At 38.6% G+C, this 26,724-nt stretch overlaps 1 protein-coding gene across 3 annotated transcripts in view; it reads left to right on the forward strand.

The window, feature by feature from the left end:
• CRISPLD1 (cysteine rich secretory protein LCCL domain containing 1) overlaps nt 1–18,083 on the forward strand; it is a 59,891-nt gene extending 41,808 nt beyond the window's left edge. For 2 of the 3 annotated variants that reach the window (XM_075213677.1, XM_075213679.1), the window contains 6 exons: nt 28–158; nt 1,088–1,131; nt 1,452–1,524; nt 9,422–9,497; nt 14,457–14,590; nt 16,862–18,083. In XM_075213677.1, the coding sequence (XP_075069778.1) occupies nt 28–158; nt 1,088–1,131; nt 1,452–1,524; nt 9,422–9,497; nt 14,457–14,590; nt 16,862–16,913 (510 nt within the window). In that variant the 3' untranslated portion in view covers nt 16,914–18,083. Of the gene's footprint in view, nt 1–27; nt 159–1,087; nt 1,132–1,451; nt 1,525–9,421; nt 9,498–11,931; nt 12,011–14,456; nt 14,591–16,861 lie in introns of those variants that run through there. The other variant, XM_075213678.1, reaches the window with a different exon arrangement.
• Nucleotides 18,084–26,724: the final 8,641 nt, after the last annotated feature.

The following is a 26,724-nucleotide window of genomic DNA, read 5'->3' on the forward strand; positions in this document are numbered from 1 at the left end:
ATGGAAATTTTCATTTCTTTCTTTCAGCAATCAAGCATTTGCAGAGCAGCTATACATTCTGGCATCATAGACAATGATGGTGGATGGGTAGATGTTACCAGGCAAGGGAGAAAAAATTATTTCATAAAATCCTACAGAAATGGAATCCAGTCAATTGGGTAAGTCCTTCTAATACGAATAGCAATTGTAGACGTGACTGGATCATAGGGCTTTTTTTGTGAAAGGCTCATGAGTACTATTTATTTATTTATATATATATATGTGTGTATATATATATATATATATATATATATATATATATATATATATATATATGAGAGAGAGAGAGACTTTACAAAGAATATTTAATCCTTCACATCAGTCTTTGTCCCAGGGGCGTTTACACTCTATATTCCCTATCACATATACATACACACACTAGAGTTAATTTTGTCAGACGCCAATTTACCTATAAATTTGGAGTGTGGGAGGAAACCAGAGCACCCGGAGGAAACCTACACAACCACGGTGAGAACATACAGACTTCACACACAGAATCAAACCCATGACCCCAGGACTGTGAGTCAGCAATGCTAAGCACTGTGCCACCACTATGGTGCAGTCTGCTATTACGTATCTGCTATGAATAATAGACAATATAACCTATACACTAGTAAACACTGTTTCCTTCTCAGCCACCAGTTATGCTGGATTACCAACCTTGGGATGCCACACAAAAGTTATTATTAAAGTTAGTTGTTGGACAGTAATATTCCGTCTAATACTATCCCTATGTTGTTGAACCTTTGGGGCAGATTCAGATAGCCGCGGTTTCCCTCAGACCATTGCGGCTGCGCACTTTTTGTGATACTATGGTAGAAATCTTTCCTCACACCTCTGTGGGGGGCAAGGAAAAATAAGGGGAGATTTCTGTCAAAATCTCCGCCATGTTGTGTCTCCGGAGTGTCCGCGAGGTACTTTGCAGTTAATTGAATTCCCCCCTTTAAGTCCATGCGACGTCATGTTAACCAAAGCTGCAGTTACAAACGTAGTTTGCTGTGTATGTAAATATCATAACAGGCTGTAAATTGACTTTCTTTCTCCACAGCAAATACCAGTCTGCTAACTCTTTTACAGTCTCCAAAGTATCATGTGAGTATTTTCATTCAGTAAAAAAAAAATGTTAAGCTATGGGGCATATTCAATTGTTGGCGTTACAGCCAAAATGAATGCGCCCCCCACATTATTACAGTCGTTACGGTAATAGTGCGCGTAAATACCGGTATTACGGTACTTTTCTCGCTGTATTTCAGCTCGCGGCATAGGGAGCTGCGAGCTGAGATCCGGCTTACTATTACCGTAATACCGGTAATAGTTTTTCCGCAGAGGAAACCGCGGACAATTGAATATGCCCCTATATGTTATACAATATGAATATAATACATAATTACAGATCTCATTTATTTCTGCAGTTCAGGCTGTGAACTGTGAAACAACTGTGGAACAGCTGTGTCCTTTTCAAGCTCCCACTTCACATTGTCCCAGGTGAGTTCTAGTATATATTTCCTTTTATCTTGTAATTCAGCAATATTAACATTATAGACATGTATCAAGTTTGGAATTCAAGCACAGTGGTCCTACAGTAATCTGGGGAACTGCTCTGACAGTGAATAATACTATGTGCAGCAGGCCCTGCTTTCAACCTGCAGAAATCCACAAAATATATAACTGGGCACCATTAGTGCAGGTTTTATTTTGGCCACAGATCACGAAATTCATTCTGTAATGGTAAGTTCTAGGGCTAAAATACTTGGGAGTACAACACGTCTGTTTCACAAAAATTAAAAGGGGATGGGGAGGTAGCTTACATTTCCTATAACTATAACTGTAATAAATATATATGTAATATATATCAATAAATTATATTTACATTGGTTTTTAAGAGTATATTGCATAATTAATTTGCTGCCATTTTATATATTTGGTGACCCTCTTTGCTGTAAAGTTTCCAAAACTTAGTGTAACCCGATTTATAAACTATAAGTGTGGACTATTACATCAGTAGAAATCTATGTTTTTGTGTCATTTACAGTAAGGTTAGGGAATACTTTTGGGAAGGGCCTTATGTGCTAAGATTGAAAGATAATTAATGAATTACATCACAAGGCATTCCAGGAAAGACATGAACAGTCTAAGTTGAAGGAAGGGACATAGGGCTAGATATACTAAACTGCGGGTTTGAAAAAGTGGAGATGTTGCCTATAGCAACCAATCAGATTCTAGCTATCATTTTGTAGAATGTACTAAATAAATGACAGCTAGAATCTGATTGGTTGCTATAGGCAACAACTTCACTTTTCCAAACCCTCAGTTTAGTAAATATACTCCATAGAGTCAACCCGTGGAAGAGCAACAGCTACACTTTGCACATCTGTAATGTGAATCTCCCATATTGCTAAGCTAGCTGGATTACTGAGAGTTATCAGCAAATATCTGAAACCTGCATGATATTACAATTATACATTTTATTTATCTGTCTTCGGGTTCATGTTGATTAGTGATATTTCATTTGTCTATTTATCTGGATGTCCTCAATTTCTTTTTCATAAATTGCAAGTTAAATATGTCTTAATTAGCGGCCCACATTATATCTCTTCTATAATGGTGAGCAAATGAAATCTGCTTACTGTAAACCCTAACCTCCCACAGTTCAGTCCCAGCTCCTAAATACACGATCTGTAGGAAAACTTTGCTGTCTTGTGAACTCCACTGCACTGACTATAAGTCCTTCCCTCTACTCTAGTAATTATGGCTTAATTATATCTTCTCATTTTCAGCAGTTTTAATTGGATGGTTTTGCCAAAAGCAGCTGTTTGTACTACAGTATATAGCAAAGTACTACAACCTTTATATGAACCTATAATTCATTATATTTTGTTCCTGCATGACAGTTCTTCTACATTTTAAAAATCCTCTGCTACACTGTTCACATTTAAAAATGCCCATCTAACAACTGAAACACGAAATGGTATTAAGCCGTGCAAATGGTATAGAAAGAGATTGAGACACTTAAGTTGATGGTACTATTGAATGCTGAACACAGTATAAACCATTGTGGTACACAGTATAAACCATTGTGGTGCACAGGATATACATATGCAGTAGGTCTGTATTGAGCTACAATTCATTTAAAGGTAACTGTCACAAAAGTTTAAATTGCTCATTTATAGGTGTGTGATTGCCAGAGGCAAGAAGCAAGATTTTGTGCACAGTGCATCTGACTTGATATACATTACTGTATTGTATGATGGCATTCATAACAGTAACTGATATAAATGTGAGGATAAACTCAGTGTGTTCTAATTCTGTCTTTATTATATCATCATCATCATCACCATTTATTTATATAGCGCCACCTATTCCGCAGCACTGTACAGAGAACTCATTGACATCAGTCCCTGCCCCATTGGAGCTTACAGTCTAAATTTCCTAACACACACACAGACAGACATAGAGATAGAGACTAGGGTCAATTTGATAGCAGCTAATTAACCTACTAGTATGTTTTTGGAGTGTGGGAGGAAACCGGAGCACCTGGAGGAAACCCACGCAAACACAGGGAGAACATACAAACTCCACACAGATAAGGCCGTGGTCGGGAATTGAACTCATGACCCCAGTGCTGTAAGGCAGAGTTGCTAACCACTAAGCCACCATGCTGCCAATTATTATATAAAAAATTATATTTAAAAGATCCAGGCTTCTTCCTTTACACTTTGCCTTTGTAATGCCTAACATAGTGAATGTGCCAGGTATCAAATTCTGATACTACAGAAATAAAGGTCAGCAATGTATTTGCCTTAAAATGGATTAAAGTATGTTCGTAAATAAAAATAGTATATATTATTTAATGATTTTGTATGTAACAGTCAAAACCATTACAAGCTTTTAAGATTAGTAAAGCCCCTTGCAGTTTTAGAATACGTACAGGTTTCTAGAAATATATCAGAGGCTGTGATCCATGACACCTTTTCTGACAGATCAGGAGGTGACATATGTCAAGACCTGAAATAAATCTACTTAGATATTTCAAACATAAAAGATCAAATGCATCAACCATCATAGTACATTTTAAACATGGTGTTACAAGAGAAGGACTTGCCTAATAAAAAAATGGAAATACCACAATCCACTGCATCCATTTTAACATTAGCTTTCATTAGTCAGACTACAGTCTACAGCTAAAAAAACAATGCTATGAAGTACAGCACATCGTTGCTCTTTGTTACATGTGTATAAATAAGCCCAAAGATATTTTGGGGTATTTTTAAAATGCATGGTGCATTGGCCAAAAATATGCTGTAACACATCATTTTTCACTTCTTCGGACTGTATCATCATCATCATCACCATTTATTTATATAGCGCCACTAATTCCGCAGCTCTGTATAGAGAACTCATTCACATCAGTCCCTGCCCCATTGGAGCTTACAGTCTAAATTCCCTAACATACACACAGACAGAGAGAGAGAAAGATAGAGACAGACTAGGGTCAATTTTGATAGCAGTCAATTAACCTACCAGTATATTTTTGGAGTGTGGGAGGAAACCGGAGCACCCGGAGGAAACCCACGCAAACACGGGGAGAACATACAAACTCCACACAGATAAGGCCATTGTTGGGAATTGAACTCATGACCCATGTTTGGAAAAGTTATCCTCTGACTAACTGCACAGCACCAATGATTGTTCTGCATGTTGGATGCACTTTTTGTGTACTATTTCACTGAATAATATACATGTCAACATTTATTGAGTTCAACTATTTTAAAACAACACATCAATTGCATCAGGTGTGTCTCTCAAAAATATTGAAATTCCCTGCAATACATTTTGCTGCCACCAGAAAGCACTGTGACAAAATCGTACTACGCATGACTGTTAAATTAAAACTATGCAGCACATGTGCTGTGCTTTGTGAATCAGATTACTATATTAGTGTCCAGGCCTAGCTGCAGATGCGTGTCTTATTTTCTGCAATTGTCTGACATTTACTTTTGCTCAGACCACAAGTGCTGCTGTCATTCATTTTAAAATTCTTTGCTTAGTTTATTATCACCAGAATCTGTCATTCAGCGTAAACTGTGGTTCTATCTGGAGCTTTCTATATTTCTATATTTACAATGATTCAACCGCAAGCCATCCAGTTAACCACGGTATTGCAAGTAAGACGTAGCAAAAACAATAATAAACATTTTTTTTATTTGGTGCTTTTCTCCCAGTAGAACGCAAAGCGCTTTACATTTGCAGAATAAAACACAATGATGCAAAATAAACATGTAAAATATTAACGCAATACAGAAAAGAGTGCTAAGGATTGGGTATTTTGAAAGTAGAGGTGAATTAATGGAATGCTTGCGTAAGCAAATAAGTCTGATTTTAAAGATGTCTCTTGGACTGTGTGAGGCAACGAGATCCAAATAGTAGGAGATGCAAAGCACAGGTCATTTATGAAGTATAGGAGATCCTATGTACAGTTTGTAGTCCTGTAGTCATCTGTGGCTTGAAGTGAGCTAGTCGAAGTATAGGGAATCAGAAGCTGCTCAAGAATAGAACCCTGATTATATAGGGCAATGCTCTGCAACCTTTTCTCACCCTCGGCACACCTAAGCCCTTCCTAGAATTCCATGACACACCAAAAGCAAAAATATATATAAAAAAAAAGGAATTACTGCTTGCGGGAACGTCACACGTACGCGATACATTCATAAGTGTCACCCCCGTAACATAATAATAACAATAATGATGAACTCTTTATTTCACTAAAATATTTTACAAAGAAAACATATTTAACAAATGGTGAAATTATTTCCTTAAGACAAGGTCTTCCAGTTAACTATAGTATGACACATGTACCGCCATAAAGCTTGTGCTTGTTCTCCTGTTGGAGGCATTGCGCTGTGGCACACTTAGTAACATCTAGTGGCACACCGGTGTGCCGTGGCACACTTAGTAACATCCCGTGGCACACTTAGTAACATGTAGTGGCGCACCGGTGTGCCGTGGCACACTTAGTAACATCCTGTGGCACACTTAGTAACATCCTGTGGCACACTGGTGTGCCGTGGCACACTTAGTAACATCTAGTGGCACACCGGTGTGCCGTGGCACACTTAGTAACATCCAGTGGCACACCGGTGTGCCGTGGCACACTTAGTAACATCCAGTGGCACACTGGTGTGCCGTGGCACACTTAGTAACATCCCGTGGCACACCGGTGTGCCGTGGTACACTGGTTGAAGAGCACTGATGTAGGGCTTTGGATGTCAATAAGCCAATCTTGAAACAGATTCACCATCTTACAGACAGCAAGTGAAGGGATTGGAGGGCAGATGTTATGTGGCAGGAACGGGGCTGGTTAGCTCACAGCCTGGCTGCTGCATTTTGTGCAACTCTGTTTCGGGGAGACCAAGCTAGGGTGTATTGCAGTAGTCCAAGGGGGATGACACAGTGTGCATGTATGAGTGTATAAGGAGCTTCTGGTTTGCTGTTTAAAGTTAATTTCAAGCAAGGAGAAATTATCCTGCAGGGGCTAAGTGACGGTAGCAGAATCCACCAGCATTTGCTACGTTTGTATGTCTGCTGAAATCCCCTCCTACGCGCATGTTATTTTGCCTTTGGCTATTTTATATATTTTGTTTCCAGTTCAGCCTTAAATTAAGTTTCAAATGAAGTAACCTGATATACCCTGCAGTTCTGTTAGCTGGCATCTGCTGCTGCAAAACATAGGAACTATAAACTACATCTGCGGTTCATATTCTGAATTTCCCTTAAGAAAATTGACATGTTGCCGTACAAAGCAAAATTGACTTAAAATACACACATGCAATTTAAGCAGTTTACATTGAAGAGTTGCACTCCCAAGGCAATTATATTCTGCTGTAGGTAATGGCTACGATTCACCTCATTTAAACGTTAAACAGTGTGAACATGTCTGCATTTCTTTAGGTTAATGGCCTAAGAGAAGGGATAGTGAAAGACTGTTATAAAATAAATACATCTACAACAAAAAATGGTTAAAATATAAATTTAGAAAAATTAAAGGAAAGTGGAAATTGTGTTATATTATTTGCATCTTAACATTAAAAGAGAGATAAATATTTTATCCAGACACAAAAGAAAAATCCACATTTAATAAACCCAAGAGGCAGTTTATTTTTAAAACCAAGCAAACCTCCCTATCTTGGGGTTTTTTTTTTTTTTTTTTTTGGTTATATACACTCTTGTCCAGAGTATATGCTCTATAATGTTCTGTTTTCCAGGATGTGAACTCGTTTTCACGCTGCATCGATGTCTCCCCCAAAATTCATCTGTGTGACAAAAGTGGTCTTGAAACCCAAACCCCAAGTAGTTTTCCACATTATGAATTTCAAACCTACTGACATCGATAGATGACTTTGTAGTGGGGAGGGACAGCTCTACAAATCACGTGAGAGCTCTCTCTTAGGAAGACAGAACATTTTTAAACTACAGATACTGTCTGAGACATTCTTCTAGACAGTTTATTTAACTGCAAGTGAATCAAGATAGGCAAGGAGTACAGTTATAAGTAATAAAGGCAAAAATAAAAAATGTCACACCTCTATACATCTGTTAGAGCTATTGTCTCACATTTTACACACTTCAGCCCAAATATATGCATATGTATTCTCATACTTGCCAACTCTCCCGAAATGCACAGGAGACTCCCGAATTCCGGGTAGGGAGCTGACAATTCGCCCGCATCTGCCCACTTCCTAGTGAAGTGGGCAGATTTGAAGCCTCCATGATGCGATTTTCCAGGAATCACATCATTTTGGCTCGCCCCCGTGCTAAAATGATGCGTTTGCGTCATTACGTCACACGGGGCAGGGCCAAAATGACGCGATTTGTGGAGCCCCGCCCCCTTATGCCCACCTATACACTTAGACTCCCGGAGGCTGATTATTAAAGGTTGGCAACTATGTGTTACCTGCTTGTATCTTTTTTTTTTTTTATTAATTTTGTTATCCCCCTGTATATAAGCATTGGCTAATGCACGGTCCCTATTGGATTTGGACAATGTCACTTAACATGGCCTTTTTCAGTTTTTTCTCTGCATAAATTGTGTGATGGTTCTTTATATATTAGTTTGGATTTATTACATGCAGTCAGGGTGAATATGTATTACACAAAACAATGAAGAGTGTATCCTAAATATTTATCTTATTAACTTATTAACATAGCGTCTACATATTTTGCCGCGCTCTACAGAAAATATTTATCAGTCACACCACTCTGTACCCCAATGGAGCTTACATACTATATTCCCTACCACACGGGTACATATAGGTTAATTTAGTCAGAAGCCAGTTAATTTACCATGTATGTCTTTGTAGTGTGATGGGAAACCAGATCACCTGGAGGAAACCCACACAAACACGGGTAGAACATACAAACTCCACACAGATAGGGCTCTGGTCGGAATCAAACCTATGACCCGGATGATGTGTGGAAGCAATGCTAACCACTGGGCCTCTGTGCTGCAAATTTCTGTAATCCATAACCAAAAGGTTCTCTTTCTGGCATTTAATGGAGTACACCACTTCCCCAAAAACTACTTTTTAATGCTGTGGGTGAAGGGTAAATATAAAAATAAAATAATAGTCTCGCCTTGTAGACACTTATATGGTGTAGTCAGCTAGTTATGGAAAGTGAGCCTGCAAAGTAATACAACATTAATTAAGACTCCTCAGTTGGTGTCCTAGCATTCTATTTATCGCAGAAGTAGTACAAAATGATAGCTAAAATCTAACTGGTTGCTATAGGCAACATCTCCACTTTTCAAACCCGCTGGAAACTCGCAGCTTGATACATTTACCTCCATGAATAGCTTTGAAAAGCTGATGAGTGCCATATAATTTTGAGAAACAAATGCTTTGGGTTATGGTGATTTTTGATTTGGTGAAAATAGAGAGCCCTATTTATAATCATGCAATGTATCTCTGAATGTATTTCACAATATTCTGAAATGTGTACCATACCCTGTAATTAAACAGTGGAGTTTCTATACACTACAATGAATGTCATTTCGATTTAGCCATGTCAGTAATTGAAATCAGTTTGAATGTATTTTTTAGAACTAGAATGCGTGTATAGAAGGATGGTTGGTACCTGTTTCATTAAACATTGACAATGTTATCTATACAGTGGAGGAACTACCATTGTGCAGCAGGTGCACACGGAGACCCATGGAGATAATAGGCCTGCTGCGTGAAACATGCAGAGGGTTGGGGCCCAGGTCCTCTCCTCCCCGCCCCTCTTCATCAGGGCCCACAGATCGCTAGTTCCGCCTCTGTGTCTGTATATATCAGACATTTCTATAATAACATTTTAGTCTACTACTCTATTTTTTTTCCCATAGGTTTTACTGTCCACGTAACTGTGCACAAGCAAGTCCACATTATGCTCGAGTTTTTGGAACACGGATTTATTCTGACGTGAGTACTTTGAATTTCAATTTATACACATAATATATGGAGCATCAGCAAACTCATCACATGTGATGGATACATTCTCATGTTAATGTTTATTCTAACCAAGTGGTACACAATCTATAACTACCTGTTAAAGGTCTACAATCATAGAAAAACATAAGGACATGAAACTCCTATAAATATGCAATGCACTCAGGAGAAGCTTCGGTTCAGAAAGTCTATTATATTACATAATATGTTTGTAATGCTGAGCAGTCACTGGGCTGGGATTTAACTATAATCAACTCTCAAATATAATTAAGCCAAGGCTTCATACAGAAATCTCGCTTTACTGAAGCAATCTTCAAGCTCCATTGGTTGCCTAGTTTATAATTCCCAAACAGCACTTACTCATTCTTTTTTCCCACCATGCAATTGCCCAATCCGCTGATACACAGACCTCCCACACTGTTGTTATTCATTCAGCCCATGGTGTCAATCTATGGACCTATTCAAAACCAAGTAAATAAATTCTAGCATAGACTGACACTTAGGGCACCGTCCTGTTTTACCGGAGTTCACCACTTGGTGAATGCAGCATTAGTAACACTTCTAATAGGGCTCATTGAACCCTATGAAAAATATGCAGGCAATTCATATTATTGATCAGAGAAATAGCACGGCTTATGCACCTATATGTACATACTAAAATGTGGTTTACTTTTACAATCACGTCACCTTGCTATAAGCTAAGAATAATTCTGCATGAAACCCTGCACATAGCCAGAAGTGTATAGATAAGAACATTTAACTGTACAAGTTGTAATAACAGTGTAATGGTTTGTTTAATCAGTAGCATTTGTAAATATGTTTATTTTAGCTATAAGTGATTAAATAAGTATTTTGGTTTAATAAAATTAAAGTTAAGTGCTATTTATGTCTGCAATCATCAGATCACTTGGGTTTAAGACTGTATGCCAGTAATCTCTGTATCAGGTAAATGGTAATGTCAGATGAAGATAAGTAGTGGGTGGAATTCATTGTAATGAGGTAAATCTAAAGGTTTAGTCACCTTTAGATGGCTTATGCACCATTCTGATCTGCTGGGGTCCCTGAAGTCTTTATTGGTCAGTGTTAATGAGATGTTCACGGGGTACCTGGGTACCTGGGTACTGTTGGGAGGCGGGGGAGTGGGGGGGGGGGGGGGGAGTTGTCATGGTAAGTTGCACTTTTACCATCACTGATGACAGACACAGCAAGGCTCGGCTTCTTATACTTGCCTAATCTCCTAGTTTTTAAGGAACTGCAGGCTCGACTGTTGTTCTCATAGACATTGGCAGCACAAAGCATGAAAAACAGACCACAGCTGTAACTTGAACAACACAGGAATGCTGACTTTGACAGCAGTGGTGGGCTCTAATGTTGTAATTATTCTAATGGCAAAGAGTGATTTTTGTGCATTCACACAGTCTGCTCAATGTCAGACAGTGGCAAGAAGCTGTGCAACTTTCAGGTACTCATGCCTCCGAGTATTCTGTATCTCTCCACCTTCCTTCCCATAAAACGTTCCATTGCCTAACATGCCTTCTACTTATGTATTGCCTGCACATTCTTCATAGGGTTCAATGAGCCCTATTGGAAGTGCTACTAATGCTGCATTCCTCCCTCATTTTATGGTACAGCCCCTTCTCACTACCCGTCAAGTAGTATCTAAGATTTGAAATATGGTTTTCTTTAATTGGCTGTAAGTTAGAATTTGCTGAATGGGCCAATATAGAGACCTAACATAAAGGATGGACTACCAGCAAAGAGCTCCTGGCTGATTAAGTTTTGTGCTTGTACATGATTTAACATCTGTTTTCATTAAAAAAAAACATAAATGGCCATGTAAAATGATGTGTTTATATTTGATCCACCTATGTTGATTTAATTTTCCATGTTCCCATGCTCATCAATCTAGCAATAGCTCAAGTCTAAACTTTACTTTTAAATTGTCTATTAAATTAAAGCCGTATAATCTTATATGCCAAGTGCCGGGGCAAAATATTCAAGCATATATTGTGATTTAACTGATTTATTCCTGTATACCATCCCAGTCAATCTCCCCACAGATCCACCAGCTGTAATTGGGTGTCTGCAATCACAATGCATATGACATATTGAACATTACCATAGCTGCCAGTTGTCCCTATTTTCAAATACAGGTCAAGTCTTATTTTCATGAGCCCTCACAATGTTCTAATTTTAATATTGCTTTATTGCACTGTACCTGTTCTAAGAATGTTCTCCTACCTCAAGGACACTGTATGTTATACGCACAGAAGCACCTGTCTCACAGCAAAATATCCATGGGAATAGTATTTAAAAATGGGCAACTACTCAGTAAATCTGTTCTTTCCACTGTTTATGCAAAATATAAATCTAGTACTACAAAAATAATTTCTTGATTTCTTCATAGAGCACAGTGCTAGTTTCCCAGAGAGAGCAAAACTTGACCTAGTTATATTAATATGCAGCATGAACATTAACCACAGAGGACTTGGCTTGTAGCAGAATATGAGAGCGTTTACCTGCGTTGTTTTCCCACATCTGTGAGCTGACCTTATTTCCGTAAGATTTACGCATGTTCAAATAATATAGGATATTTCAAAAGAAGAAGGCTTGTGAAAACATTACACTGAACCAATGTTTTGTCCGGGAAACTCTCCTGTAGTCGGGCATAAAAAAAATATAGTAGACATATTTAAAATATGCAAAAGCAACTAGTTACTAGTGAGCACCTTCCTGGCACAGTTTCTAAATGTCTGTTTTGACAAGTAAGTGCAGTGGTCTTAGAATATCTTTGACATCTTTACAAGAGATTACTGTCTGAAGCACCTGTTGTGCTGTAATAACAGGTTGTCCAAGCAAAAGTGCAGTCTAAGGATATATGATCTCAGAGTCTGCAATGTGTAGTCCAGCATAACTGTTCAGGCAAGTGCATGTGAAGACCTAGCAGAAAGTTATAACTTCCTGACCTGCACTCTGAGACTTGCCGACCTCTGCCATGTAACTGAATGTGAGCTACGGCATCCGTCTAGACCTGTAAAGCTCATGTAACAGTATGTAGACTATGCAGAAAAATACCAAAGTTATACATTCTTAGGGGTAAATGTATCAAGCTGAGAGTTTTCCAGCGGGTTTGAAAGACCAATCAGATTCTAGCTATCATTTATTTAGTACATTCTACAAAATGATAGCTAGAATCTGATTGGTTGCTGTAGGCAACATCTCGACTTTTCAAACTCTCAGCTTGATACATTTACCCCTAAGAGTCATTTAAGAAAGTGCAACACATGAACCTTGCGTAATGCATATTTGTACCTGTCTTTGTGGATATGCTTTTTTTCTCAGTCATTCATTTGTAAACTTGACTGATGAAGGGGTCTCTGTGCTCTGAAAGCTAGCAAATGCAATCATTTTTTTGGGGTTAGCCAATAAAGGTATCACTCCTATAATACTTTTGTCTTTTTTGACACAAAAGTATTTAACATCACATGCATATGCATCGGATTTTAAGCAACACACCTAGATTTTGCGCAGGAAAATGATTGGCGTGTGTGGTGCTGCACAACTGTGTGACATTTCATGAGAGGATAGAGCTGTTATTTGCTGCCTGCATGCTAGGTGTATTATGCATAAGCGTGCAATAATAACTTTTGTTTTTCGCGGGACAAGATTATTTTAATTTAATTAAAACGGAGAAGGCATATTTAGAGAGGTGCTCCCTGTTTAGCAAGGGAAAGCAGATTTTTCTCTGCTAAAGTACTTAAATTTTACATACAAAAACCAATGCAAACAGGTGCAACGGAATATCACAAAAACGACATGTAAAGCTAGGTACACACTACAGAATTTTCCACCAACTTTTTATGCCGATCGGTCCATGGGCTGCATACACACTAGCCTTGTTTAGGACGATAAAGGGAAGAGTGGGCGTCCCTTTAGCGACTTTTTACAGCCATGTTGTCGTGAGCAATGACTGTAATTTCGTACTCACTGTTGTGGATCGGTCAGAAGTTTATACACACTACACAGCGGAAACGAGATTGGAACGAAAATATTAAACAGTACGACCAACCAAGTGAGGCGACAATCGTCCATTTGGGCAGACTTTCAACCATCGTGTCACTGCACACACTGACCTGACTTTTGAACGAGCGGTCGCATGTCGGCTGATTTAGCCGATTATTGGACGAAAACCGTGTAGTGTGTACCCAGCCTTAGGCAGCAATTTTGCACCTTTGTAAATGACCCCTTGTAAGTTTAACACATGTGAAGTAATAAAAAGTACTTTAAAAAGAAACATACTATGAATGCTGTCCTTGTATGTGTTAGTAATTGTTGATAGGCCACTAAACCTTCAATGCAATCTGTTTTAATTTATTGACCAATTTATGTAAAATGAGGGCAAAATGACATTCTGGAACTGTAACTTCAGAGCTGGCTCTCACTAGACACAGCTAGTGGTTTACCTCCATTTAGCTGCATGGTGATTGCTGCTGGAACACCTTTTATAGCGACCTCTATGGGCTGTCCTCTGTACATCCTAAAGCACTCAACGTACAAAAATATATTCTTCATTCAAGGTGCATCCATTGCCAGAGTGTGTACTGGGGATGCATTAATAGATATTAGGGATCTCCATAAGAAATTAATTCACTATGCGGTAAAATATCACTAGTATGCGCCAGCCTCTAAGCTCCGTCCTTCGATATACTTACAGGAAATCATGTGTGCATAGAAAAAATATTTCCACTTTATCCACGATAACTTTATCAAGCATCATTTAAGTTTAAGTCAGAATAAAATGGCCCTGGTCACATGGTTCACCAGATTCATGCAGACATGCTTCTCTCATACATACGCACACTTGTAACTCACGCAAAATCATATTGTGTAAAATTTGAACTTTTAAAACGTATTTGACTTTGTTTGTCACAGATATCTAGTGTTTGCAAGGCAGCCCTTCATGCTGGTGTAGTCCATAATCATCAAGGCGGCTATGTGGATGTGATGCCGGTAGATAAAAAGAAACACTATTTTGGATCGACTCAAAATGGAATCACTTCAGAGAGGTAAAACAATACAGGAAAGCCTGTAGCATATTTAATATGTTTCTGTTTGTAGAGGTTGACCATTCTGTGTTATGTTTATTTCATTATTGCATTTTTTTTTACAACTAAAAAGGCTTGCAGATTTCATTATAAGCAGTGCTGCAAATTTCAGATGTTAAATTGCGTGACAGTAGATTTAAAGCAAAGTTGTGATCAGCTCTGGGGGCTGTTAATAAAGTTTATCAGGTTTTTACAATTCACACAAACACATTTTGTATGTTTATAGAGATCTGAATAGACAAACCATTGTTATTTCTTCAATTGTGTAACTGATTGTATTAAGTAAACCCTGGAGAAGCTGTGGTACCATAACTGCTTGTCTCCTGTAATCCCATAAATCATACCCTAACAAGCTGCTTATAGACCAGCTCTGTGGTTTATTCCTCCTGCTGGGTGTAATGTAATATTTGATACGATGCTTTCTGCTAAGCATCTGAAGACTATTGTACCATAGGCACGCAACAAGTAAAAAAAGAAATCTAATCTAAAGTTTGCTGTGGCTCAGTCTTCACCTACACAAGGAGTCCTCTAAGTATTGTAAGCAGATCACTTAAACCATAATACCAGATATGTAGAAACAGCTGTGAAGAATACAGTGAGAATTTATGCAGAATTAGGCCATAAGGAACAAATGTTACTACTGATTTGTTGTTGTTGCATTTTGCTCTATTAGTTGTATATCATATCTCTGAGCATGTGTTCAAAAGATTGGGGGTAAATTTACAAAAGCTTCTAAAAAGGGAAAGTGGAGGTGTTGCCCATAGCAACAAGACAAATTCTAGCAATCAAGATAGCTAGAATCTGTTAGGTTGCTATGGGCAACACCTCCACATTCCCTTTTTAGAAGCTTTAGTAAATCTACCTCTAGTTCTTTATGCCTGCAATCTGCCATTACAGTCAACCTGCCACCCCCACTTAAGTATTTAAATATAAAGATTAAATTAGTTGGTTGTGTGTTTAAATGTTAAAACATTATTAAGTAAGTGTTATAAAGATAAACAAAATAACTATTCCATTCACTAACCAAAGCATGACAGCTGTCAGATTTTTTACACTACAAGAATGATGAATCTGATTGATTTCTCTCATTTTCATACTAGACTCACTACATGAAGCAGGAATGAGGAATGCAATACACAGAAAAATATTACACTCCTCCCCCCCCCTTCCAAAAAAAAAATTGTAGTGTAACAACCTGCATTATAGGATGTCTGCCATCCAGAACCCTATCTGTGAGTTACTCACCTACTCCCCGACACTTGATCAGTAGTACGTTCTACTGAGAAAGTAGAGGATTTTTATTTAAAGTTCTCCAACACCTTAGCATTTTCCACTTTCAAGTGATGGAAATGATGAAAGTACTGAGTGGATGGCTGGGCAGCCTTTGTGTCAGCACTGTCAACACATGATGTGACTTTTATTAGAATAAATACCATTTATCTAGTCCTGGGGCTAAGTAGCTCTCTTCTTCACTGTTTCGCTTCACACTCTCCTTCACTGTTTTGCTTTACACTCTCCCTCTTTCACTCTTTCGCTTCACACTCTCTCTCCTTTGCTCTTTCTCTTCACACTCTCTCCTTCACTCTTTTGCTTTACACTCTCCCTCTTTCACTCTTTCGCTTCACACTCTCTCTCCTTTGCTCTTTCTCTTCACACTCTCTCCTTCACTCTTTCACTTTACACTCTCCCTCTTTCACTCTTTCGCTTCACACTCTCTCCTTTGCTCTTTCTCTTCACACTCTCTCCTTCACTCTTTCGCTTTACACTCTCCCTCTTTCACTCTTTCGCTTTACACTATCTCTCCTTTGCTCTCTCGCCATTCCCCACTTGCTCTCTCGCCACTCTCTCAATCACTCTCATTCTTACCTTTGCTCTCTCATCCTCCTTCTCTTTCTCCCTCCTTCACTCTTTCCTTCACACTGTCTCTCTCTCTACACACACTCACTCACTTGCTCTCTTTACTTCTCTCTGTCTCTCCTTCTGCCTCCCTCTACTCCCTGGTTCTCGCATGAATCTTACTGTGGAGTCCCAGTTTCTCCCTCTCTGTATTCACGCTGACATCCACCTGTCAAGTACAACTGTCACTGTCCTTAGATCCTGCTATATAATTAGGGTACTGGGTAGGAAGCACCAAAACATTTAAAATCTTAATATAAAAGTTTGGACTTGATGGTGTGAATAATAATAATTTACTAAATATATTAATAATGCTGTGTTTTATTTGTTTTGCAGCTTACATAACCCAATGGGTAGCAAGGCATTTAGAATCTTTGCTGTCATCTGAAATCACCCAAAAGACAAGTACTTGTTTCAGAAATCGAAGAATAAAGAGTTTGTATAAAGATGTATTCTTATTGTACAGAATATAATACCCATTTTAATATAAAATGCATTTTGGATTCTAGTTAAATTTGGCCGTATGAAATACGGAGAACCTTTTAAAGAAGCATAATCTATTTAGAATTTTATTAATGTCTGCTGTATCTGACCTTGTTCAGCATTCAAGCTATATGGTTTCACTGGCATAGTCAAAAACGAAATTTCTTTATATTATAATATGCAGTAGATACGATAATTTATCAGTCAAAATATTTTTTTTGTCATTGACAGGCGAAAAATAAAACAAAATGAATATTAAATATTTTGGTCTATAACTCCGAAAGTTTTGACATTTATATCTATGCTCTTAGATGGCATGCAGTGCCATCTTAGCCCCAGCAGGAGGCAGTGTTATTGCTTTTCTGTTTAAGGCAAATGGCAGCTGCTAAACCCCAACACAGACACATATAGAAGCTGTATGACCTATACTTAAATATATTACACCTCATCAAATCAGTGACATAGATAGCATTAGGCCAATGTATGCCTTTAAAATTTGATGACTCCGCTAACAAAAATCTAGGAGGACTATATGAAGCGCACCTAAAGTGTACGGCACAATGTCTGGGCTTTGCACCAGTACACCTAAGTGATCCTCCCAGCACACATCAAGATGCACGCTTATCTCATAAGCCATTTTAATTAAGTAAACCTATTCATTCATCTTCTAAATTACCGTTCGGTTTATCCTCATTAGTGGCTTAAATGAATCATGATTGTGAGGGGATATGGCGACTTTCTGTATTACACGATGGGATTTGTGAGCAGTCCAGAGTCCTTTTGTGAAGCCCTCTGCTTCTCAAGTAACAACCCTTACCCATGTTACTACATCATCTCATTTCATTAGTCTGAAAGGAAATCTCATCTCTGCACTGCTCCACTAAACGAGTTGCATCTGTGCTCCTGACTGTATTTTGTTGGGAACGTCATCACTCCCTCCAAGCCCCCCAGTCCCTCCCGTCCTCCATCTCAAGAAACTTCTTCCCACCCCCACCTCACACATCACCATTTGGATCCGTGACATCATGTGGAAATGTAGCCCCTCCTATAGAGTATAATGGGTAACAGTGGCGGATCCAGGGGGGGGGGGCGATCGGGGCGATCGTCCCCCCTAGCAGGGGCTTGCTGCCGACAGCTGCACACTGTGCAGGTCCGTTCAGCAGTGACAGTGTGCTGCCCGGCTGCTCTGATTGTGTTTTAAACACAATCAGAGCAGCGGGACAGTACACTTTCACTGCTGAACGGACCTGCACATATTGTACAGCCGCCGGCAGCCTTAGAACACAGAAAGGGGGCGGGGCCTAAATCCCCCCCCCCTAAAATCGCCCCGGGTAGGGCAAATGTCTGGGTCCGCCCCTGCATAGAGCTAGTTTCCGCTCTACACTGCAGACGTTACGTACTTAGTAAATGACATGATATTCAGTTGTAGGATACTTTAATTAATAACAATGGGCAAGTAATTCTATTAATAGAAATACAGAAACTTTTGGAGCTGTAGGTGACAAATGCCATTTTCTACAGGTTCATTCAGTGTGTGTGGTGGGGACAATGACACTTGGAGGTGATCTAGTTACTTGTGGACTTAATTTGACAGTAGATTCCAGTTTGAGCAGCACAGATACAGTATGAGCAATGGTACTATTTGGAGTATAGCCAGTATTATAGGCTGCTGACTGTTTCAGATACATATAACTTTCGTCCAATTAAGATTAGGATACTGTAGTGCCCTACTTATTGCTGGTGACGTGCAGTTTGCCAGTGTGAATACCTTAATCTCCACAAATATATTTATATATCTCCTTTTAATCTGGTTTGTACATTCTCTCTGGGAAAAAAATGCGTTCTGCACAAATGCACCAATTTGTCCACCTAGTATACGCAACCTTTTCCTGAAAGAGAGAGAGCAACTCTGTTGCCTGCCTACCAGCATTTTAGGACCATCACTTTCAATAAGCACAGCTTTTCCAATCCACCAAGTCATAAGTAAATCATAGGAGTGCAAAGACATCAGGGATGTCTTATTTAAATGTGTCACTATTGTTCATTTTAATGTTTTTATGACATTGGTAGAATTGTGCCTTTCGATGTGTTTGCTTACACAGGAACACACCAAAAAATCCACTCTCTTCACTCTTGGAATCTCATTTAAATATTTTGTCCCACAAAAGGAATTCTAATGTTCGAATGTGGGCACATGGTGCACAGGTGTGCCCCCTAAGCCATGGACTTCCCTGTAAAACCAGGCGCATTCATAAACAGTTGGCATAGAAACTGCATTTGCGCCCTGGGCAGCATTTTTGCACCTTTGTAAATGCCTTTTAGTATCTGCTGCCAAAAAAAAACCCCATGCTGCAGCCACATTTAAATGGATGAACTCTAGGGGCCTGAGTCATTAAGGAGAGCAAAGCAAAGAAAAGGAGTAACTTTGCACCTGGGAAAAACTGTGTTGCATTGGAGGGGGAGGTAAATTTAAAATATGGGGACAGATTTACAGTTGGGGCAGGGCATGTCCTAGATCAACTTTAAATTTCAGTGTACAAATAAGCTATCAAGTATTTGTGTGTTACTTTAAAAAAACAACCTGTATTTAACTTATGTGCAAAATAATAAAATACTTTGCACTCCTTGCATTGTAACAAGGTTTGTCCAGGATCAAATCTACTCCTTTTTTTGCCTTTCCTTAATGACTCAGGCCCTACTACTACTTTATATTGGTTTCAAATGAATTAATATAACAACATTTATCTTAAATTAGGTAACGTAATGTTCAAAATAAACAACTTGCAGTGGATCATTTATTGCTGCTATTTCATATTAAAGATGATTATTATATTGTTCAGAAATTAGATTTAGGGATTTATATTGTGTAAATATTGTTCATATTTGAGTAGGATTGTGTCTGTGTTATATATTTTTTATGGTGAATGAAATTACTCTATAAAAAGTTGAAACTTTGTTTTTATAGCCTGGCAAATATTCCTGCAGGCCAGGAAGTGTACAGCATAGTAGTTTATAATGCAATTAATATGCATTCATTTTTAGTATACAGTTTATTTACTTTTCATTGGAAAATGATAGTTAGCAAACATTTTACCACATGTTGGTACAAAACTGTCACTTATAAAAGAGAAAAAAAATAAATGTTTTTTTAAGCCTAGAAAATGTCGTTGATGGATTTGTTATTGTAAATCTTTCGATGTACTGTAAGAGTAGAGAATACTATATTTGCCAACTCTTTCTTGGGCACATTCTTGTAATTATACATGCTTCTGTGTTGTATTTTATTATAGATACTGTAATAAATATGTGTTATAAGTTGTAATGTGTTTTATTATTTCAATTTACTCCATGCATTAATTGGTGTGTAGGTGCATGCTTATGTGTGAAAACATTCAATGCAACAAACAGAAGAATTGACAAAGCAATATAAAAACATTATAATACAAATATTAAACAGAAAATAACCTCAGAAAAAGTTTTTATTGCGCTTCTGATTTACTTTCAGGACAGAAAAGATGGGACACAGCCATACAACAGATTATTTTGCAGTGTTTTATTGTTCTTTAAAGTACCTACACACAGTGGAGGCAGCCATTTTGTATGTTGAACCAGTATTCAGCCTATCCATTCACTAGGAGCATGAGGCACAAGTTCCTTGGGAAGTGACAGGCTGCATTATAATGAAGTTAGTGCACAAAATGGCTGACACAACCGTGTGTAGACAACTGCTACACTTTAAGATTTATCATAGAGGTTAGTTAAAAGTGCAACATTAATATATATATAAAAAACATACTTTCTAATTTTTCCTTTTTCCCCGCTGGGTTCAGATGTGGGAGGGGGCATGGCGACTGCCGCCATTTTGAGGCATTGTGTGACTGGATCCGGGAGAGTGTCTGCTCTTCTGGGAGGACTCCCTGAAATTCTGGAGCCTCCCAGACAGGATGTTATCTTGGTTGGAAGACATAGATGACAGAACTTCATAATTTCATGCATTCATTTGTAAATAGTTGCCATTTATACTGTACTGGATATACTGTATCCCAACTCCGATGTCTCCTATATACTACAACAGCTTTGCCTACATATAAAAACACTCGCTAGTCTTGGGCTCGCTCTGCTTCCACCGGTTAACAGAACACCTAGATTTGCCAGATATATACCTATTGGGGGTGTTAACCCATCTATTAAGTGCTGGCATAGTTCACCCTAGTTATACACTGGGGCTCTGATTCATTAAGGATCAATTAATTTTTCAAAGGGATTAAAATTGCAAGCAGATGAGCTCGTATTCAACAAGAAGAGGATCTCAAGAAATATTTGTAGTTACAACACACACAGATACAACACACTGCATGATATGCACAATGCATATGTATATATAAAGTCCAATCAGAACACACAGATGAAAAAAAAAAATATTAAATACATTAACACCTGTTAATATGTAATAATAAATTTAAAAAAAATCCAATTTTTTTCATTTATCAGGATGTTATTAATACTTACTGTATATAAAATGCATTTGCAATTTGTCCTTTGCATCTGAAGATGATTTGCATGCACTTGCGTTTAGCAGCGTGTAGTCCATTTCTGAGCCGGCACAGATAAATTTTAAGCAAAATATGGCAAATATTGAGTTTTACATTCCTTAATGAGTCCGGCCCTGGATGTTTGATCACTATTTAATCTCTGCTGTGGCTAACATTATACAAATCTATTCTATACAGACTCATAACCCAAAGATGGATGGTGAAACATATGTTTGAACAGGACTGTCCAACTATTTGTTAAATGAATCTAACCTACTCCATGGAAAACTGACAGCCTTCATTTGGCACAACAATAGTTTATTATTTATTGATTAGGAAAAATATTTGTTTCACATACTTCTATTGTGGCATAATTTTATAAATATAACCATTTAGTGAAGGTTTGGCTGAAATAGGCTTATATGTATCTGAATATTTTTTTCATTAAGAGAGCTGTTCTGGTAATTGAGGAGATGTATATAGCACTGTTCACTCTTCATTACAATATATGAATAAAATACATTGTTTGAAGACGTACTGTACAAAAAACATGCCCACATAATGCTACAGTGCAAACTAGTCTACCTTATTATACCACAGTTGAAATCTTTACAGCTACAACATAAAACTTTAATTCATCCCTGCAGCATTCTTTAACTATTTGACATCTTTCACTTGTCTACACAGTACAATGCAGTGTTGTATGAAATTAAATTTTGTATAAACACACCAGTTGAAATATTGGGTAAATCATAAAATGAATGAAAATAAACCAAAGCAAAATGGACATTTCAGCGCATCTGTTATTTATTTTTTACTTAGCAGATCATTACTTTTTGGAGCAAGTATTTACAGGGTAGTGGCAGAACATCTTAAATATTTTTTTGTGTAGCATGCTGTGCAAAGTACTGAACTAAAGCTGGCATTTTTTACACATAACCTATCTTGTTGAGCTTGCTGCACAAAGACCTGTATTGTGCAGGTTTTGTTCATTGTTGCTGAGTAAGCATTCTTTCAATCCTTGCACAAAAATGTGATTCTCCAAGCTAGTGAATTAAAGAACAAGGAATAGAAATAAAACATAAATGATTCATGTTAGTGTGACAAATAAATTTCAATGCTTGCAGCACCATCTTTTAGAAGGCATTATAACTACTTTTTTTTTTGTTTGTTTCACTGATTACAATTTGACAGCAATGCTGATGGACTATGTAGCAACACACTGGCTCCAAAGCCAAAAAAAGTTTAATGTATAGATGTCACAAATGCCCAGCCTGTCCCAGATACAGCAATCTGAAAAGCTGGCTGTGACCGGGTGTTACCTTAGTTAATTAACAATAAATACACCTTTTCTGCCACCACAAAGGATTTATTATGGTGTCCTTACGTTCACCAGAACCACTTATTAATGTTTCACACTTAAATCACATACAAATGTAGCATGAGCCTCCCTCCCTGGGCTTCGTAAGTTCACAAGGAATCACGGAGAGTATGCTAGATAAAATATGTTTAATCTGAAAAATGTTTCCAAGGCTTATTTACAAAAAGGTAATAAACAGTCATACAATAGGTTGCACAAATGAGTTTCAGAAAATAAAATAGGAAATAAAACCAGAATCCCTACTTATAAGTTCAGGAATTGGCTTGTGAGGAGTACACATTGAGAAGAATGGCACATTTCAGTCGTGGTAGACCCTCCTCAAAGAAATGGACATTGTACAATTGGTACAAGGGATTTTCAAACCATTTCTTGCTTGCTCTTCACCCCCCCACCTTAGGAATTTCATTTTTCACTTAAGTGAGATCGATGCCCAAAATGGGCATTCGAAGTAATTTATGGATGTCCGAGACCTGGCATTTTCACATGACCTGAGTTTTCACCTCTGCTCGTTTTCCCTGGCTGACTACTGTGCATACACAAACTACTCAGAGATTTTATCTGTCGGCCTGGCTACTTTTACAAGACCATTGACACTTGCCTAGGTCAGACTCAGGTCAGTTAACAAAATACATTTTGAAAGGTTACATAAAATATTCAGAGTGTTATACATAAATTCAACAGAAAATAACAATCAGTCATTAGATATACTACATAATTGCCACAATAGACCAAAATGTCCAACTTCGTGTGTAGATCCAAAAATCAAAACATCCATCTTATGTAAGCATCAAATGTTCAGTGGCCCCAATATTTATTTATTTTTATATAGTTCCAAATGTGCAATAATCACAATGTCCCATCTTATTATGTGCTCTATTCTAAATGTGTATTAGTGCCAATGTCCATCTTATTAAGTCGTGCAGCAGCCCCAATAATTAACTGTTTGCATGGCTATAAATGTTCAGTAGCTCTCAATGTACAACTATTACATAACCTCATAAGTCCTATAGCTTCAAATGCCAAACTTATTGCATAGCCTTGAAATTCTAATATCCAGTATAGTCTCTAATGTCCAACAGCATTATATACTCTGGTCCCAAATAGGTAATAGCCAAACTTTAAAATTCTTATTATATATTACAATCTATATGGTGCCAAAACGATTATCAGTGCCATACAGTGGAGAAAACAGATTATAGTACATAAAACATAGCTGTCCAATAAGCATAATACCCAATACTCAATAAGCAAAGGCAAATGCGTAAATGCAATAACACCAGGAATTTCAGCATAGTACATAAGACTGAACAGGCAAGTTACAGAGAGAGTAAACATGAAGTGTAATAGAGAACATGCAAGAAACATACTACAAGGACACTGTTATGAGCTGTGGTGGCTCGGCACCACCTCGTCTAACTCTGGCCTCTCAGATGCATCCCGGCTGTCATCATGACGACCGGGATGTCACGGTTTTCGTCCCAACCATCGTCATGGCAGTGGCCGGGGCTCTCGGTACATTACCGCCGCGATCCGGCTAGCTGGACAGCCGGGCCCGTGCGCATCTTCTATTGATTAGTTTACCCCCAGCTGGGAAATGCTGCTTGTCATGCCTCCAGCTCCCATTGGCCATTTCAGGTTTATAAGGCAGGGAGGGCTTAGCCTTCATGCCGGTTAAGCTTCAGTTTCTGGCTGCTGACCTGCTTCTTGCTCTGCTCCTCTGCTCTTGTTGTTTGGATTGATTCTTTCCTGTATGGGCCTCGGCTCGCTTACTGGACTCTGTTGGATTGTTCGTGACCCTGATCTCTGCCTGTTACCTGGATACAACCCTCTGACCAACATTGCTGTGTGACTGATCACACAGGCCACTCAATACTTTTACCTTTACATTCTAGCTGGTCCAATGTGCAATATGATGTAGCACATACCCTTGTGTTTCAAACTCTGTCCTATAGATTGTAAGCTTGCGAGCTGGGTTCTCTTACCTCTCTGTCTGTATTGTTTTATTAATGTTTGTTCCCAATTGTAAAGCGCTACGGAATTTGTTGGCGCTATATAAATAAATTATGATGATGATAGGCTGTTTGCCGCCAGCCCTGACCTCTGCCTGAACCTCACTACCGCTGCGGCCTGTTTTGGACTCCGCTGTTTCTACCTCCTGGCCCTCGTCTGCACCACGGTAAGATTATAAACTTGTACTATTTTGAGTTTAAGACCTAGGGGCATCCGAGTACCTGTGCGCACGTTCAGCTCTATGGGAAAGGCGGCTGCTATAGGTGAAGACCTCTGCTACCTGTTCTACGAGTTTATGATATTTGCCGTCAGCCTTAATAGACGCACAGGTAGATGAGGTGGAGGTGGACAGAAAGAGAGAAGCCCTGCTCATTGGAGTTTAGAATCTAAGGAGGAGGGTTGAGGCTAAAATGAGAGGGGTCAATATGAAGTGAGATGTTGGCAGTGGCAGGCTGGGCCAGCAAGAGTAGAATTATGTGGATAAATGGTAGGTTTGATTAATAGGTGGGGTTTAGTTTTTTTTAAAAAAAACTTTGAAGTCTGATGGAGAGTCTGCTTGGGTATGGAAGTGTACTATATTGGTTAGGGAGAAGTCTTGTAGATGGGAGTCGAATGTGGTTATCAGTGGGGAGACAAGATGCCAGTAATTGGCAAAATTGAGAGCGTGAGGGGAAGATTAAAGTGAAATGAGGTCTAAGAAGGGATGAGGAGAAGTGACTCAGTAGCTGAGGGTGAGGAGAGATGTAGTGGCAGGAGAAAACAATGAGCTTTGCCAAAATGTTGAAAATGGATTGAAGTGGGTAAAGATGGATGAGAGGCCAGACAGGAGGAGGTTGCTGTAGTCAAGGTGGTAAATAATGAAAATAGATAAGTGATTTGGTAGTGTCAGGCTAAAGGATGGATGTTTTCAAGGGAAAACAACAGGCTGATTGTGGGGACTGAAGGATAGAGTGAGGCAGGGGATATGAGAGACAAAGAGAGTGGGATGTTGCCCAAGGTGAAAGATATTTGATGAGAAAGAGTCAGAGACTTTTAAAGAGAGGAAGATGATGAGCTCAGTTTTAGACATGTTGAGATTTGGATTGTGTCGGGACATTTATGAGGTGATGGGAGAGACAAAGATGGACACACAAAAAATAAGTGAATTGGGTGTTATTAACATAGAGGTAGTACTGGAAACCAAAGAAGTTAAATAGTTCACCAAGTAGGAGGTTTACCGTGAGAAAAGCAGAGGCCTGAGGATGGACCCTGCAAAGTGATAGGAGGAGGAGCTCATGATAGATATAAAAGCCGGTTGGATTGGTAGGAAATGAAGCAGAATATAACAGAGCTATGAAGGCCAATGGAGTGAAGAGTATGCAGGTGGTTAAGTGGCAGAGAGGTCCATGAGGATGAGCATACAGAAGGAAACCTTGGAATAAGAAATAAGATCACATTGGTAACTTTTATGAGAGCAGACTAGTTTTTGGGTAGTCACTAGTAATTATTTTGGAGGGGTGCCTTAAAAAAATTATGGAGACTCTAAGGGTGCCGCGAACTGCAAAAGTTTGGGAACCACTGGGGTAGTGCATGGAAACCTGATTGCAGAGGGTCAAATGTGGGTGAGAGGAGATAAAGCTTGTGAGGTGCTTATAAACAAGTTTTTTTGAGTAGTTTGGAGACTAGCGGAAGGAGAGAAGTGATGGGATTAAGGGGACATGTAGAGTGAGAAGATGACAGAAGAAATATGGGACAGATGGTGGATTGGGAAGAGTGGGCAGAGCCTGGCAGTCTTGACAGATGGTGACAATTTT

Source organism: Mixophyes fleayi, chromosome 5 (genome assembly GCF_038048845.1).
Source record: "Mixophyes fleayi isolate aMixFle1 chromosome 5, aMixFle1.hap1, whole genome shotgun sequence".
NCBI classification, from domain to species: Eukaryota; Metazoa; Chordata; class Amphibia; order Anura; family Limnodynastidae; genus Mixophyes; species Mixophyes fleayi.